This window comes from Mustela putorius, unplaced genomic scaffold (assembly GCF_011764305.1).
Source record: "Mustela putorius furo isolate JIRA1106 unplaced genomic scaffold, ASM1176430v1.1 tig00000407_pilon_pilon_pilon, whole genome shotgun sequence".
Lineage (NCBI taxonomy): Eukaryota > Metazoa > Chordata > Mammalia > Carnivora > Mustelidae > Mustela > Mustela putorius.
The window spans coordinates 23,653,035-23,669,020 of record NW_025421373.1 but is presented as its reverse complement, the minus strand read 5'-3'; the positions used below and the strand labels follow the sequence as shown (position 1 = coordinate 23,669,020).

At 52.6% G+C, this 15,986-nt stretch overlaps 1 protein-coding gene across 4 annotated transcripts in view; it reads left to right on the top strand.

Moving 5' to 3' along the window:
* Positions 1 to 15,986, top strand: part of ANXA6 (annexin A6) — a 46,417-nt gene that overhangs the window by 20,687 nt on the left and 9,744 nt on the right. For 3 of the 4 annotated variants that reach the window (XM_004737794.3, XM_004737793.3, XM_045079585.1), the window contains exons 9-20: positions 288 to 381; positions 802 to 897; positions 2,050 to 2,108; positions 3,138 to 3,260; positions 4,301 to 4,359; positions 5,691 to 5,769; positions 7,421 to 7,502; positions 8,435 to 8,529; positions 9,096 to 9,209; positions 11,318 to 11,408; positions 12,078 to 12,157; positions 12,724 to 12,777. In XM_004737794.3, coding sequence (XP_004737851.1) covers positions 288 to 381; positions 802 to 897; positions 2,050 to 2,108; positions 3,138 to 3,260; positions 4,301 to 4,359; positions 5,691 to 5,769; positions 7,421 to 7,502; positions 8,435 to 8,529; positions 9,096 to 9,209; positions 11,318 to 11,408; positions 12,078 to 12,157; positions 12,724 to 12,777 — 1,026 coding nt within the window. Of the gene's footprint in view, positions 1 to 287; positions 382 to 801; positions 898 to 2,049; positions 2,109 to 3,137; positions 3,261 to 4,300; positions 4,360 to 5,690; positions 5,770 to 7,420; positions 7,503 to 8,434; positions 8,530 to 9,095; positions 9,210 to 11,317; positions 11,409 to 12,077; positions 12,158 to 12,723; positions 12,778 to 15,181; positions 15,252 to 15,986 lie in introns of all 4 variants that reach the window. The other variant, XM_045079586.1, reaches the window with a different exon arrangement.

Here is a 15,986-nt window from a genome sequence, read left to right as displayed (position 1 = left end):
AGCAATAGAGAAGTAGAAACCTATGGGAGCCTAGAAGAGGGAAGGAGGGGAAGAAAGAGGACTCCACCTTGGGGACATCAGGAAATGCTTCAAGAACAAATGGGACATTTAATCTGGGCCTTGAACGTTGAGTTGGAGTGTCCCCAGAAAGAAAGGAGGGTATACAGGTGTATGCAGAGGTCCTGAGGCTACCAGTTACTCGTATGTTCAGGGATTCAGCAGCAGCTGATTCGCTTGGCCAGCAAGTTCTGTCTCCTTTCCATGAAGTCCTTCCTCTTCCCCTTCAGGACCTGTACGAGGCAGGGGAACTGAAATGGGGAACAGATGAAGCCCAGTTCATTTACATTTTGGGAAATCGCAGCAAGCAGCATCTTCGGTTGGGTAAGTTCCAGAGAACAAGGACCTACAGCTGCTCCCCTGGAGTTGTGCCAACGATTCCATTCTTTTTTTCCTTTGCTACTAATAGAGCAGGGTAGTTACTTCACCTACAATGCAAATACTAGTCCTGATTTTATTAGATGGTGGTTTGTGTAGTCCCTCAGGAAAGTCATTGACAGGATGCTCAACCTTCCCAGCTGAATACCTGCTTCCTGTTGGAGTGTGAGGTACACATAAGTCCCTCACGTCATACACGGCCTAGCTGCATGGTGACTGGTGGTGTGCTTGACTTCCCTGCTGGCCAGCTCCTCAAAGACCAGCCCTGACTTCATGGTGGGCACTCTGGTCCTGGCCTCCCCTTCTGAAGTCCTGGCTTCTCCTGCCTTCTGGGGCACTCTCAACACCCCTGTCTCTCTGACTCAGTGTTTGATGAGTATCTGAAGACCACTGGGAAGCCAATCGAAGCCAGCATCCGAGGAGAGCTGTCTGGGGACTTCGAGAAGCTGATGCTGGCTGTGGGTATGTCCTGACCTTGCATTCCCAGGGGCTTTGGGGGATTCTGGGATTCTGGCCCAGGAACAAGAGCCCAAGAATGGGAAAGAGGGATTACATGATCTGGAGGCAGGAAGGAGAAAATCGGACGCGCAGTGAGTTCTGCGGGTTGGCCAAGGCCACATGAAGTCAGGGAGGCAGGGAGTGGAGCCTTGGGGGGCTGACTTCCTGTCACTCCCTCCTGTGAGATAGAGCAGGCGGGGCAAGATAGAGCTATGAGCCCGGGCCCAGAGGAAGAACCAGCAGGAGAGCAGACTTGTGTGGGGCCCATACCACATGCGGCGTGCTGTGTGGAGTGTTTAATCTTGAAAAAAGACCCAGGAGAGGGGCATGATCTCCACTTCACAGATAAGGAGACCGTATCTCGCAGAGGCTATGTCACTTGCCAAGGGGTAGTTCAGTCATGACTTGGGGTATCATAGGCACAGGGCACACCAGGATCTGACTAGTCGGTTGGTCGACCCAAGATTCCAACCCAGGACTTCTCCCAAATCTGCTCTTGACTTGGGACAAGTCTCCTGTCCTCTCTGGGCTTCAGTTCCCTCATCTGATAAATGGGGGTGGGGGTGAGGCTCTGCCTGACCCAGAGGCCCTCAGAAGCTCGACATGGCAAGAGGCAGTCTGTCCGAGTCTGGGGAGGGTTGTGTGCGTGTTTCCTGGGGGAGAGCTCTAGCCCCAGCCTCCTCCTCCTTCCCGGAGCTGTCCCCAACCCACTCTGCTTTAGGCAGTCAGGTTCTGGCCTGCTCTCCTAGCAGGATCCAAAGTGACGTAGCTGCCGATACCCTTGTGGCCGCAGCAAGACGAACAGAAACACCCCTCCCAGCTCTACCGCAGGTGCTGCCCCCCACCTGGGCCTGCTCCCTGCCAGCCCCCCAGCAGACTAGAAAGACGAAGTGGGTCTTTAAGAGGCACAGCCCACATTTCACCAGCCCAGTTCCTGATTTCTCGAAGTTCTGGGTTTGTGTTAAAGGGGGTGGCGCCTTGGGTTATCAGGAGCCTGGATCCATCCTGGGTTTGCCCTTCGTGGTCCCTAAGGGGTAGGAATAAAGAAGGGGTCAGGCCACCCCAACCCATTCCGAGACAGCTGGAGTAACTCCGCCTCTCCTTCCCTCTTCCCAGTGAAATGTATCCGGAGCACTCCAGAATATTTTGCGGAAAGGCTCTTCAAAGCGATGAAGGTGTGTGTGTGTGTATGTGTGGGATCAGTGGGAAAGAGCTGTGGAGGGGGTCTCTGCCCATCCCCATGGGACTGTAGAGACATTCTGACAAGTCTGTAGGGCCCACTGGCCAAAGAGAGCCCTCAGGGGATTGACTACAGGAGAGAGTGACGGCCCTTTTTCCAGGCGAGCTCCTGAGCTTGGGTCACTGTCTGGGCGCACGCCTGCCCACCCAGATACCTGCTCCCGCCTCGTGATTGATAACAGGGTGTTATGACAGCTCGCACTGGACCCATCCAGCCAGAGGAGCTAGAAACCCACACGTTTCAAAAATATTAATTGACCAGAATGTTTCTGTACAGTGGATGTAGATTAGACCACTTTGGAAGATACTTGTCGTTGTCGGCTAAGACTTGCAATGTTTACCCCTGTGACCCAGCGATTCTACCCTAAGCATGTACATGAGAACAGTGATTCCCACTGTTTTGCCCACAGGACACACAGAAACTGATGATAGTTCTGTAGCACAACAGGACCCATGAATGCAGAGGCCACAGACCCAAGGCTTAGGAGCTCAGGCCTTCGTGGCATCAGTCGGCCATCCCAAGGGCAAGGGAAATATGGCCCATTCTCTTTCGGGCAGCTCAGCCGGGGAGAGAAGGTTCCTGTGTGCATGCATTCCGAAGAATGTGGCAGTTTCTTCTAAATTTTTTACAACCCAGTGTCCATCAGGCGTAGCAAAAGAAATAAATGCAAAGTGGTTTGTTTACAGTGTTCCAAGATATCTAACCATAAACAATCTGTACTTAGAGTTATACAGTTATGGTAAAATTGTCAAGGAAACCAAGGATGGACCTGACGTATGAAAGGAGGAAGGAAATTACAGCAAGAGGGACACATAGGGAGCTTCAGGGGAAAGGCAATGTTTTGTTTCTTTTGTTCTTAATTTTAATGTGTTAGCACAAAAATTGTATTTTTCAACCAGCTGGGGGCTGTCAGCCGTCTGGCCTCCTCTCAGGTTCCTGTCCCCCAAACCCACTTGTCTTCCAGGGCCTGGGGACTCGGGACAACACCCTGATCCGCATCATGGTCACCCGCAGTGAGCTGGACATGCTTGACATTCGGGAGATATTCCGGACCAAGTATGAGAAGTCCCTGTATAGCATGATCAAGGTGAGCGGAGCCAACAGGGTACGGAGAGGAGCGGAGGGCTTGGGAACCACTCCTAGGAGGAAAGAACAGTTCTGAGGAGCTGGGAGCCTCTTGGGAACCCCAGGAGCCCCTGCCTCATGGCACGTTCAGGGCACGTGAGACAACTCAACAGAGAAGCAAATGTCTGGTGGTGCTTATGAGTCAAGAAGCTCAAAAGGAAGGCGGACCTGGGTCAGGAAGGGCACGCGGGCGGAGTTAAGGATGAGGACTCCATCCCAAGGGCAGTGAGCTCAGGCTGCAGAAGTCAGGGTAGAACTCTTGGCCCCGGGCCACGTGATCTGTGATGACTGCGATGTCCAGCCTCTGACACTCGGCCAAGAGACACATAGAGGGTTGGGTATTTTTCTTTTTGGGGGTGGTGAGTGAGATAAAGCTTTCTGAGTTCAAGCTATGCTCCCCGAGTGTTATAGATATTAAATGCAACAATGGTTCATGGGAAGTGTTTGGAAAAAGCTAGTGAAAGTAAAGACAAGGCAGCCTGTTGCCTTCAGAACTTCTCACAGCCTTTAATTGGTTAAATCCATCATGAAGCTCTGAGAGAGGCATAAAATACGCTACATCCATTGGTCTGGGTTTGGCGTTTCCTGGTGTTTTGGTTCATGGAACCCTATTTCCATGGACTATTTCACATGGGGGTGCTGGGCTGGGGATGGTCAGAGAGTAGAAGTGTGCTGGGGCCGGCTCCCATGGGCTTCACGTTCAGTGAAATCCTATGGGTAGCTCGAAAGTATCCCTGTTGGACGTGTTTACACCACGGAAATTGGCAGATATTAGAAATTAGGGCTTTTTAACCTTCTCCCCTCCCCGAGAGCTGGTTGTTCAGGACTTGCCAGCACACCACTGCTTGGTGGTCTCTGCCACCCCAGACCAGAGGAGAGTCAGGATTGCCACAAATAAGTGTTCAGCCTTCCCCTATTTTGGGCTCTGCGCAACCTCCCCTCCTTATCCGAGGGGAGCACAAGGGTGAGAGGTCACCTTTCTCTGTCTCACTTTCTCCCCAGAACGACACATCCGGTGATTACAAGAAGGCTCTGCTGAAACTCTGTGGGGGTGATGATGAGTAAGTGGCTCCTGGACCCTGGGCTGGAGGGGGTGGCCTGAGTGGGGGGAGCGGTGGCAGGCCAGGCTCCCCTGGCCCTCATCCTGATGGATGCATGGACTGGATGAGCTTGGGGATTCCTCAGTGCCTGGTGAAAGTCTGTGAGTGTGTGTGACGGGAATGGGCTCTCCCAGACTGGGGGAGGGGTGGGGGTGTCTGCTCCCATGTGGGGGTGGACTGGGAATCCAGAACAGGGGGGTCCAAGCCCCGCTACCTCATAACTGCTTCCCATTTCATCATCTGTTTGATGGAAAAAATACAGGTGCCCGGTCTGCCTGCTCCTTTATTCAGCACGTTCGTGCCCAGTATGTTCTGGGACAGGCCTCTTGGCAGGGAAGCCCTGGTGAAGCCCCCAGCCCGGTGGGGCTTCCGGACCAGGGCCTACATGTGGGGTCGTCACGGGATAGGGAAAGTCTCTGTGCCTGGGAACGCACAGATCGGGGCACTCTCCCAGACTGCGGGTAGAGAAGCAGAGGCCTGAGGGAGACCTTAAGGAGGAAGAGGTGAAGAGAGGCTCTGAAGGAGAGTGGGTGGAGGAAAGACCTAGAGACCACCACGTTCAGCCTGGTTCATTTCTGTACCTGATGCTGCACTTTTGCTGGGGCCGGGAAGAAAAGAGGGTGAGAGGTGGGCAGGGCCTGGGGGCCTCCTGCTGGCAGAAGAACCTCTCCTGGGGTAGTGGGAGCCGTGGGAGAGACGACACTGGGTGTGACTTGACCAGATTTGTGGACTAGGAGGGGAGCCATAGGTCCTCTGACTTCCTCTCCCAGAGCTTATAAGGATCCAGTGAAGTAAGGGATACGAGAACCTTCTGTTAACCTTTGACAAGTGCCTTGGGGCTGATTTCAGTTCCGCAGACATTTACTCAGCATCTTGTAAGCCCATGTAGTTTGCAGGAGGAGAAAGCGAGGGGACATGGCCGTAAGCTGGTAACTGAGCTTGTTTGAGAGGGGAGAGTCGGGTAGAAATCACTCAAATCACGAGGGAGAAAGGGGAGGACAGAGTATTCAAGAAATCCGCTCCTGCTGGGAACATAGAGCCTAGAAGGCAGCTGGGCAGACCGAGCGCTGCAGGGGGTCGCAGGAGAAGGTAGAAGGTTTCTAAAAATGGCGGGGAGGCTCTGGATGGATGAGGCTTGATAGGAGGTAAAGCAAGATGGATTTACTTCAAGTGTGTGGCTGTGTGTGTGTGTGTGTGTCCTTGTCCGTGTGCATACATGGCTGTTGCTGTGTGTGTGGTCTTGCCCACGATGACCTTCCCTTCTATCCTCTCCCCAACCCCCTCCATTCCAGTGCTGCTGGCCAGTTCTTCCCGGAGGCAGCGCAGGTGGCCTATCAGATGTGGGAGCTTAGTGCAGTGGCCCGAGTAGAGGTCAGACCCTCCCCACCTCCTGCTTGACCTCTTGACCACAAGCTTCCGGTCTTCTGCTCGCACCTTCCCGCTGCTCCGGTTGGCACCCAGCTGCCCCCTGGCGGCCAACCTGAGACATCGGTTCTCACATCTGAAGCTTCTTTGTCTTCCAGGAGTGATGAGTTTGGTGGGCGGGCACTCTGCTGTGGGCCTCTGATTCCCGCCCTAACTTCTAACACGCAGGGGAGCGTTGGGGGCCCGCTGAGTACTAACAGGGCTTGCTGAACGGAGACATGTCTGGTTCTGTGGATGGGCCTGTGTCATCCTCGGTCAGACAGTTGGCCTCTGGAGGCTTCCAGATGATCTGTCACCCCTCAGGGCGCTGGGTGACTCGAGGTTGTTCTGACCATCCTGAGACCCAGGGTCCGCGGACGTACTGGGGGCTAACCATTCCAGGGACTAGTAGCCCTTGGTCTACGTGAAAATAATTTGGCACGTTGCATTCTCTCTGTTACTCATGGAGCCATTTTTGGCAGGTCCCTACCTCTCCCGGCCTCTGTCTCCATCTTTCGAGCGAGGTGTTAGACACGGCAAACTTAGTGCCTTCCAAGGGCTCTTGAGCACTGATATTCTAGAACAGCATTTCCCAAATTGCAAGCCAAGAAGTGTCATTGCAGGTGACTTTAAATTACCTAAGAAATGAATTCTTTCGGGTGAGGGGAGCCTTGGGGGCATTTGGTAACACCAAACCTCACATAGTGAGAGAGCGACTTTTCAATCCCAACCTCCTCCTCATTCTGTCAGAGAGAGAGTCTGGCTCCGTGCCACCCTCACTGGCTTTCCTTTTTTCACAAACTGAGCTGAGAGAGCTAACTTCAAGTTCAGAGCTTTTGACAAGCAACAGCATCTGCTTAAATTTGGTGATATTTGACAAGACGGTATTTTCTCTTTATTACATTTATTTTCATGGGTTATCATCCGTCGATGGCACTTAAGACCAATTTTCTCTTTATGATAGTGATTCAAAATTCTTTTCATTCATTAATCCACATAGCAAATATATTTTGAGTGCTTATTTCTGTTGTAGGCACTCGGGATCCATCCAAGAACGAAATGAACAAAGCTCCTTGCCCTTCAGGAGTATTTAAATACACTTAAAAGTGAATGCATTTAAGTAAAACAGAAAAGAGGTTGAATTCAGTAGAAATATTGAGAAATAGAACAGGGCATATGCAAATAAGGAAACACTGAGAACCCCACTTAGGAGTGACTGAATTTGGGAGATTCTGTTCTGGGATTTCAGACATTTTGGTTGCCTTTTCAGGGGATGGGGATCTTAAAGAGGCAGGAGGGCCTTGGGGACAGGGCAGGATTCTGACAGGGACTGGGGAGGCCCCAGTGCAGCTAGGGCAGGGCTAACTCCTGGGGCAGGAAGCTGGCTTGACCAGCATTTGCCCTGCTCCCAGGTCTGGGTCTGTCTCTTGCCCCCTCTCCCTTTCTCAGCTCTAGGGCAGGGGTCTGTCTGCTGTGCCTTCACCCCTGCCTCTTTCCCCCGAAGCTGCTTGGTTTGGAGCTCATGGGGAAAGCTTCCCCTCTCTTGCATGCTCCTCTCTTGGCCTGGCCCCCAGGGGGGCCTCCAGACACCTGCTGAGGCTCTTTCTGCTTCTCGCAGCTGAAGGGAACCGTGCGTCCAGTCGACAACTTCAACCCTGACGCTGATGCCAAAGCACTGCGGAAGGCCATGAAGGGACTCGGTAAGGGGACCAGGAAGGGGTGGGTGGACTTCTGGGGCAGCAGGTGTGGCAGGCTGGGCAGTGGGCTGGGCAGGAGTGAGAGCGGAGGCCTAAACTAGGGTCCACAGAACGAGGAGGGTCCTGGCTCCATGAGTCTAAGCAGGAGTGAGGGGGGTTGTAAGGACCTGGGAATGAGCCCTTCCTAGAGACCAAGGTGTCCCCCAGCCTGTCAGGAGCAGTGTCCTGGAGTAGAAGGAAGTACTAAGTCTTAAGGCCTGGGTTCTCCCCCTGGCTTTGCTTTCGACTCACTGTGACTTTGGGCAGGTCCTTCAATGCCTCCAAAGCATCCATTTCCCGCACTATAAAGTAAGAGCTGCAGACCCAATTCTGGGATGGGAGTGTCCCCTACTAGTTCCCCCTTCAGAGCCCCTGTTTGGAACTAGTGGGAAGAACTACTCTGTGGGTGGATGGCCTGTTCTCAGAAAGGCCATCGGGGACAGGATCCGGGTTTGGCCTCCAACACTTTGCCCACCCCTGACCCTGCCCATCTAACAGCACCTCCCAGAGACCTTGGCTTAAATCCTCCACATCTGGGCCTCCTCTCCATTTGTCTCTTGGGAATGATAATAGCCCCCGAGCATGTCTAGGACTGAGATGACAGGTGCAAGAGTCCTTCTGAAAGGTGGAGTCCTGTGTGGAGTCCGAGGTTGAAGGCATTCATCCAGGAGTTCAGAGGTGGTATCTTGATGTTCTCAGAGTCGACATGCACTGGTTACAAGGACTTGGGCTCCAGCTCCCGGGAGCTGAAGAGAAAGGACACGGGGTCCCCATGGGATTTAGATGGGCAGGTTGGAAGGATCCCTTAGTAGCTACTCGGCCCCTTTGTGGCGTAGAGGGGACGGGGGAAGTGGGCTGTGGGTCTTCCTCTGAACCATGAAGCTTTGATGATTCAGGAACTGACGAGGACACCATCATCGACATCATCACGCACCGCAGCAACGCCCAGCGCCAGCAGATCCGTCAGACCTTCAAGTCCCACTTCGGCCGGGTGAGGCCTCAGCCAGGCCCGGGGGGCTTGGCTCTCACAGCCAGTGCCCAAGTATGGGCGGTCCTGGGGCCCCTGTGGTCATGTGTTCTTGGAGTATCTCCCTCATTGGTTTTGGGCTGCCTGTAGCACATTCTGTCCGTCCCCCAGTTCCCCAGGATCAGCACCCGTGGGGATGGCTCAGTGTGGGGCTGAGATGAGTTGCTTTCACACAGCGTTTTCTGGATCTCGAGTTCCAGAGGCTTCAAGGCCCCAAGGCTGAATGACTGAGATTATTGTGCCTTTGCAGCTGGCGAGCTTCCCCCACAGTGGGAATGATGTCCTTCAGCCCTCCCCCGCTTTCCTGTTCTACCTCCTTGCCTCCAAGGAGAGCCAGTCTTCCCTCTGCTTGGGGTTTTTGCCATCCTTTAAATAGCAAACCTCAGCAAAGACAGGGGTGGGTTCCCACTATCGCTATCCCCAGCATTCACCTGGAGCCCCTGATTCCTCATTCCATATCTCCTCCCTGTCCTGGGTCACTCGGGAACACGTGGTAATGCCTGCGTGACCTCGGCCCCCGTCCTTCTTAGGACTTGATGGCAGATCTGAAGTCTGAGATCTCTGGAGACCTGGCGAGGCTGATTCTAGGGCTCATGATGCCACCGGCCCATTATGATGCCAAGCAGTTGAAGAAGGCCATGGAGGTATGGTGGGGGCACCAAAGGGATGTCCAGTATGTGGGTGTTGGGGGGACCCGGGGGCTCCCCACAAGCACAGGTGTGGATTGGCCATAGCTCCTTGGCAGAGCCCTTCCCACGCCCAATTCCAACTAGTGTGAACTACAAAGGGGATAACAGAGGTACAGGACTCCATCTGGTTTTAGACATGGCTGAATCCAGGGACTCAAATAATGTTACGTGGACTCTTGTCTCTCCCCTACCAAGGTTGTCTGTCTTCTGTGGTGGCTTTGCTCTCAGAAAGCTTTCTCCTTCTTGTGGTAGGATGGCTTGTGCATGTATGTCCTTCTTCCCAGAAGTTCCACCAAAGTCCTGGCTTCCGCTCTGGCTGAAGTGAGGTCACATGCCCAGTAATCAGTGGTGTCAGGGGATCTCAAGGAGCAGCTAGAGAAAGCAGGATGGATCTGGAAGGGAAACAACAGCAGTCAGAGCCTGTATTCGAACTCACTGTGATGTTGGGCCCCTTACACTTTCTAAACTTCCATGCCTTCATCTGTGAAACAGCAGCGATCATCCCTGCCCTTCAAGCATGGAGTGGGCCAGGCAAGGTCATGGGTGTGAAGGACACTGTTAACTCTGAAGACCTGCCCTTGCGGTTGATTAGCAAGAAAGGATGTGATGTCCCAGCCCAGCTGTTGCTAGAGCTGCTTGATTTCCCAAGGGACCAGCTGTATGGGGCTCCTCTCTGTCATCAGAGCATTTAGCGACCCGTCCTGGGCTAAGCAACTTGTCTCACCAACACACAAGGCAAGGCTATTGTCTTATCCCCATTTTACAGATGGGAAAGTCTGGCTCTGAGCCTCAGTCCCTTGATCAAAGTCACAGCGTTACAAGGTAACAGCTGGGATTCAGACCAAGTCTGTCTGGCTCTGGAGCCTGAGACCACGAGGACTTTGGGCCCCTGGAGGATTCAGAGAAGATCAGACATTTTCCTGGGCAAAGCAAATTGAGGTTCTCGTCCTTTTAAAATGCCTAGACAAGAAAAGCAAAGGATTTGAAAATGCGGAGTTTAGAGGTTGAAGGGAGCAGTGAGATAACCTGACCCGACCCTTCCCTTTCCCACAATGGGAAACCGAGGGAGGCTGAGCACACCCAGCTAGCAGTCCGGCTAGCAGACCCTGCCCTAGGGAAGGGGCTAGACCCTGGGTCTTAGGATGCTCTGGGAATCAGGCTGTCCTCCCCCATATGCCTGCTTTGAATAAAGCACTTGTGAAGATCTCTGTCAGCCTGGGAATCAGGCTGTCCTCCCCCACATGCCTGCTTTGAATAAAGCACTTGTGAAGATCTCCGTCAGCCTCAGTCTCCTTCAGGTCAGGGCCCCAACGGACTGGCCACCCCACGGGAAGTAACCTCTAAGGGCAGTGAACGTGGCTTTCCTGTTTCTTACAGTTGTGGCTGCAGCGGCTTGTGCGGCGACTGGCACGTTGCAGGTGTTTAACAGATACTTGAATCTATCGATCCATCCATCTCCTTTGCCCCTCTCCCCTCCCCCAGCGTGAGGACATTTGAGTAGCTGTTTCAGTCCAAAGAACCTAACGGGTCTGTCCCTAGATCACTCCTCAAAGGCAAATATCAACAAATCCAGCATGTTTTTCCCTTGAGGCACGGAACCTTTTTTCTTCTGACAAAATAGTATGTGAGACAATCTACCCAGAGGAAAAAAAAAAGAAATGAGAAATCGCCTGTGATCCTTCACCCATCCAGAGACCACAGTCACAGTTATACTGTGAAGCATGAGCTCTGTTGTTTTTATACATTTACACATAAATATGTGTAGAGACATATGTGTGTGTGCCTTTTTATATACACGTGCCTATAGGCCATATTCTTTGCTTTTTAATTTTGGTCCAAAGCAGTTCTCATGGGAGGTTCTGGAAATCTTGACAAGTCGGCATGTTCTGCCCTGATTGTGCTGTCTCTGGTCTGGGGGTGAAGAGAAAATCCAGGAAGGCCTGGTGATCCGAGCATTTGCCCCCTGGATGGTTGCTTAAACAGAGGCCTTCTTGGCCAGGGCCTCTCGAGTCTCTGCATGGGGTCAGGGCTGTGGTTAAGTCTTCTTGGTCTTGACCTTGTAGGGAGCTGGCACAGATGAAAAGGCTCTCATAGAAATCCTCGCTACTCGGACCAATGCAGAAATCCGGGCCATCTGTGAGGCCTATAAGGAAGGTGAGTGTGGGAGGCCTTGGGGTCAGCACCGCTGGGAGGCAGTGGGAGAAGCACCACCTCACCCCGCAGCTCTGCTGTTCTCCCCTCTCTCGGCCACGACGCTCTGCTAAGCCCATGGGTATGCCCAGCCCTGTGTCTGAGGAAAGGGCGCCACAGGCAGAGAGTCCCAGCTGGAGGCGGGGAATGAGGAGAACGTGTCCAGGCTGCTGGGGAGCAGGCAGGCAGCCTCCTGGATGGGCAGAAGGTCAGAACGTTATTGTGAAGAATCTTAAGTATTAGTCAGAAATGTTTAAACTTTTCTCCTTGTCAGCAGCTCTAAAGTGGCTGAAATTTTGAGCGGGGGACTGACAGGGCTAGAGCTGTGTCCAGAGCGGGTGGGTCCAGCCCCTGTCCGATGGGTGGGAAGGTAAGAGAGGGAAGATAGAATGACCATGAAGCAGGAGAGGCAGGGTTCCAAGAGCCCTCAGCTGGGATGGGGGCAGAGGCGATGGACTGGGGTGTCAGTGTGTCGCGACCCATAGTGGCGTGGCCGAATGCTGCTAAAAACCAACCGCAAACACCTTCATCCCCACCACCCCAGCCAACATGCTCTGGCTCAAGTCTTGAGCTTCTAGAAGCACGCCCCATCCTTAGCCAGCAGCTGCCCACAACTCCATTTCTCTGTTTCAGACTATCACAAGTCCCTAGAGGATGCTCTGAGCTCAGACACATCTGGCCACTTCAAGAGGATCCTTATCTCTCTGGCCACGGTGAGTGAGTTCATGGCCCCAGGTCCCACCTGGTCCCCCAGGGGCCCTGAAGGGGGGACAGGGAGCTAGGAGCCCACCCCTGATGAAGAAAGGGTGTCCTCTCTACTTGCCTTCTCCGTCCCACCGCTGAGGCTGTGACTGGCTCGTGTGAGGCCTTCTCCCGCTGTTTACTTTTCAAAGCTGGCTTGGGGCCACCTTCTCCAGGCAGCCCTCCCTGGTGGCCCTCAGCCTGGCTTTCTGGGTCCCCAGTTGACAGGACGAGGCCATGTGGGCAACCCACGTTACCTGCAAGTATCCTTCACCATTGCTTGCATTCCCCCAGCCCAGACCCCAGGGCCTTACGCATGGTATTGAAGCTGCCTGTGTTTAAGTCGCCTTGGGCTGAGTGCCTTCAAATGTAATGTTTACCACAGCCTTCCCTCTGAGGGCAGGATCCCTGTCCCCATGTTATAGCTCAGGAAGAGGGTTCTGAGAGGCAGAGAGGCTGAGTCAAGGGTCCTGTGGCTGCTGAGGGCCAAAGAGGGTGGATGTTTGGCAACTGACCTTTCTCACGGGTCCTGTTGCAGGGGAACCGTGAGGAGGCAGGAGAAGACCGGGACCAGGCCCGGGAAGATGCCCAGGTGAGAACCGTCCCCTCCCCCTCCAAGTGTCTCCAGCTGATGTCCGTCTTGCCAGGCCTTGGCTGTTTGGGAGCGGGGAAGGCTGTTTTAATTGGTGGATCCTTAGACTCAGGGACCCCTTGCCCCTTTCTACCCTTAGAAGTGAGACTTTGAGTATTTCCACAACTTTCGGAAGGATTCTCATGAGTGTGATGCTGGTCTTATGACATCCTGTGTGAAGAGTAGGCTGAGAGACCCCAGACCTTCAGAGCTAGAAGGGACTTACAGATCAGCCAGGTCAAACTCCTTATGTTACAGTGGGGGAAAATGGAGGACCAGAGCGGGGGAGTAACTTCTGGAAGTCACACAGCAAATCAGTGGCCTAGGTAGAATTGAGCCGGAGGGAGCAGGTCTGGGGGCCTGCTGGAAGGGGGCCTGGGTGCTAAAGGTGTCAGTTTCTTACCTATGAAATGGGACCAAGGTTGAGGGACATGTTCTGAGAGAGCCTAGAAAGTGAGTTCATCAAGGGCTGGGATCTTTGTTTTGTTCACTGATGTATCCCAAGTGGTCATATGGTCAGAACTCAGCCAATATTTGTTATTAAATGAATAGGGAGTCAGGGGTTCTCTTGGGTCACTTGGCTGCTCTGTTTCTGCCATGCCCCTTAGGCTGGGAAGCTTGAGGTCTGGAGATGGTTTCTCATGGAGGGTAGACAAGCCCAAATCCCCTAAGGGTCATTATGGTTGGGCAGTCCCTCCTAAGGCCATATGCACTGTCCCCACTCACCTGTGCCTTGCTCTATACAAGGGTATGGTTTCTAGGTGGCTGGGGTGTGATTTGAACCCAAGCCCACCAAAGCCTATGTTAATACAATTTGATACCTTCCCAGACCCAGTACGGCAATTTCCCCGCAGCCTCCAGACCAGGGGGCTGCTGCTTTCCAGTTGTACAGCCCCCAGTTCAGAATGCAGCTGTCCAAAGCTACAGGGCTGCATTTAAGTGTGGTTTTCCAGCTGCATATGGGTGTGTTTACAAGGACTAGCCTGGAACCCAGCCCCTAGGGAGGCCCGTTGAGGCCACGTTTCATTCGCTTATTCAACATGTATGTATTAAGTACTACTACAGACTGTCCCATTGCACCCTTGAGGGCCTTTGAACCTGGCTTCCTCCTTAGAGCTCACCCCAAATCCATCCTCTACCCTGAAATTCATCCTCTAGGGAACGCTTCCGCCTGGGGCCTACCTATGGGGCTGTGCTTCCAGTTGTTGCCAGCAGGGGGGAGTGGTGGGCTGCATCCACACCTTGCAGGCGCGGAGGGGTGAGAGAGAACCTGGGGAGCAGAAACAAGGGAACCTTGCCCAACTCAGCTGCCCATCCAGATTCACAGGTGCTGGACCCGGATTAGTCTTAGTGTGGACTCATTTTCTCGGAGTCAGAATATTCGGTTTCTAAAGTAAGACCTATCCTTTGTAGAAACTCTAGAAAACAGATAAGCCTCAACAAATACATACATACATACATACATAAATTCATAAATTAATATTCTGCGAATACCATTCATATTATTTTTAAAAACCAATGTCACTTAATGGCCATGTCCGATTCCACTTAAGAAGCTACTACCAAGCTTTATTTGGGCAGCGCTCTTCCCAGTCACCAACTGTCCCCTCATACGCAGGAACGTTTTCCTTAGCTAGGTTTCTAGAGGTGAAATGCGGACACCTGAGGAGAATGTACACAGAAATGGAAGGCGTTCAATCTGCAGAACACAGGGGGACCTGGTCCTTTTTGTGTCATGCCTCCTCCTTCCTACACTGTCCCCTAGGCGTCTAGCATACCCCAAACTCTTGGAGGTCCGGGTCTGCGACCCCTGTGCGAACGAGTGTGCCGTGTTCACCTGCCATCCCATGGGGATCGCTGACTGCTTCCCTTCCACCCTCCGTGTTCCAGACAATAACACAGACAATCTAAACCAGAGGGAAGTGAAGACCTGTGGCCAGTTTGGGATGATTTGATCCCCAGGCTGTTATTTTTGAATATACAGTTTTGTTGAACTAGAACCCAGACACGATGCTTTCAGCCCATTGAAAGCCTCCACCTTAGTGGCTCATGGCATCATCACGGACGTGCACAACCATCACCAGTCCATTTTAAACCATCTCATCACCCCCAAAGGGACCCTGAACACGTTCCTTGTTTCCTCCCTGCCCTCAGCCCTGCATAACCACTAACCTACTTCCTCTCTCTGTAGGCTCACCTATTTCATATAAATTGCATCATACGATACATGGCCCTTCATGACTGGTTTCCTTCCCTTAGTGTGTCCAACATTCGTATTTAGCCTATATCGGTACTTCATCCCTTCCCGCTGCCAAATAATACCTCATTGCATGGCCGCATCACCTTTTTTTTGTCCATGCATCAGCTACTTGACATTGGACTACTTCTCAAGAACAGCGCTGCTTGCTGTCAACACGCGTGTCCGTGTTCTGCGTGTACGTATATTTTCATGTCTCTCGGGTAGATAGAAGTGGAATTGCCGGGTCATAGGATAACTCTGTGTTTAGATTTTGGAGGAACTTCCCAGGTTACTTTTTGTAGCCTATTAGCTAGGCTAATAGGGAAAAGCCTTTGTGTTATTTGAAAAATTGTTTTGTTTTGTTTGTTTATTTATTTATTTATTTATTTGACAGACAGACATCACAAGTAGACAAAGAGGCAGGCAGAGAGAGAGGAGGAAGCAGGCTCCCTGCTGAGCAGAGAGCCCGACGTGGGGCTCGATCCCAGGACCCTGGGATCATGACCTGAGCCGAAGGCAGAGGCCTTAACCCACTTAGCCACCCAGGCGCCCCTGAAAAATTGTTTTAATAGCCTACTGCGTTTATCATATTGCACATATCATTACAGATGCTCTGACAAAACAAATATGTCTGGGGGGGGGTGGATGGCACTTTAGATTCCTATTTATTTGCCTTTTTTTTTTTTTTTTTTTTTTTTTTTTTTTTTTTAGAGAGCAAGAGAGAGAAGGTGGGGAGGGGCAGAGAGAGAGAATCTTAAGCTGGCTCCATGCCCAGTGTAGAACCCTACGCTGGCCGAAATCAGGAGTCAGACACTTCACCAACTCAGCCACCCAAGTGCCCCCTTTTGTTTGATTTTTTAAATATCTCCCTCGGGGCGCCTGGGTGGCTCAGTGGATTAAAGCCTCTGCCTTCGGCTCAGGTCATGATCCC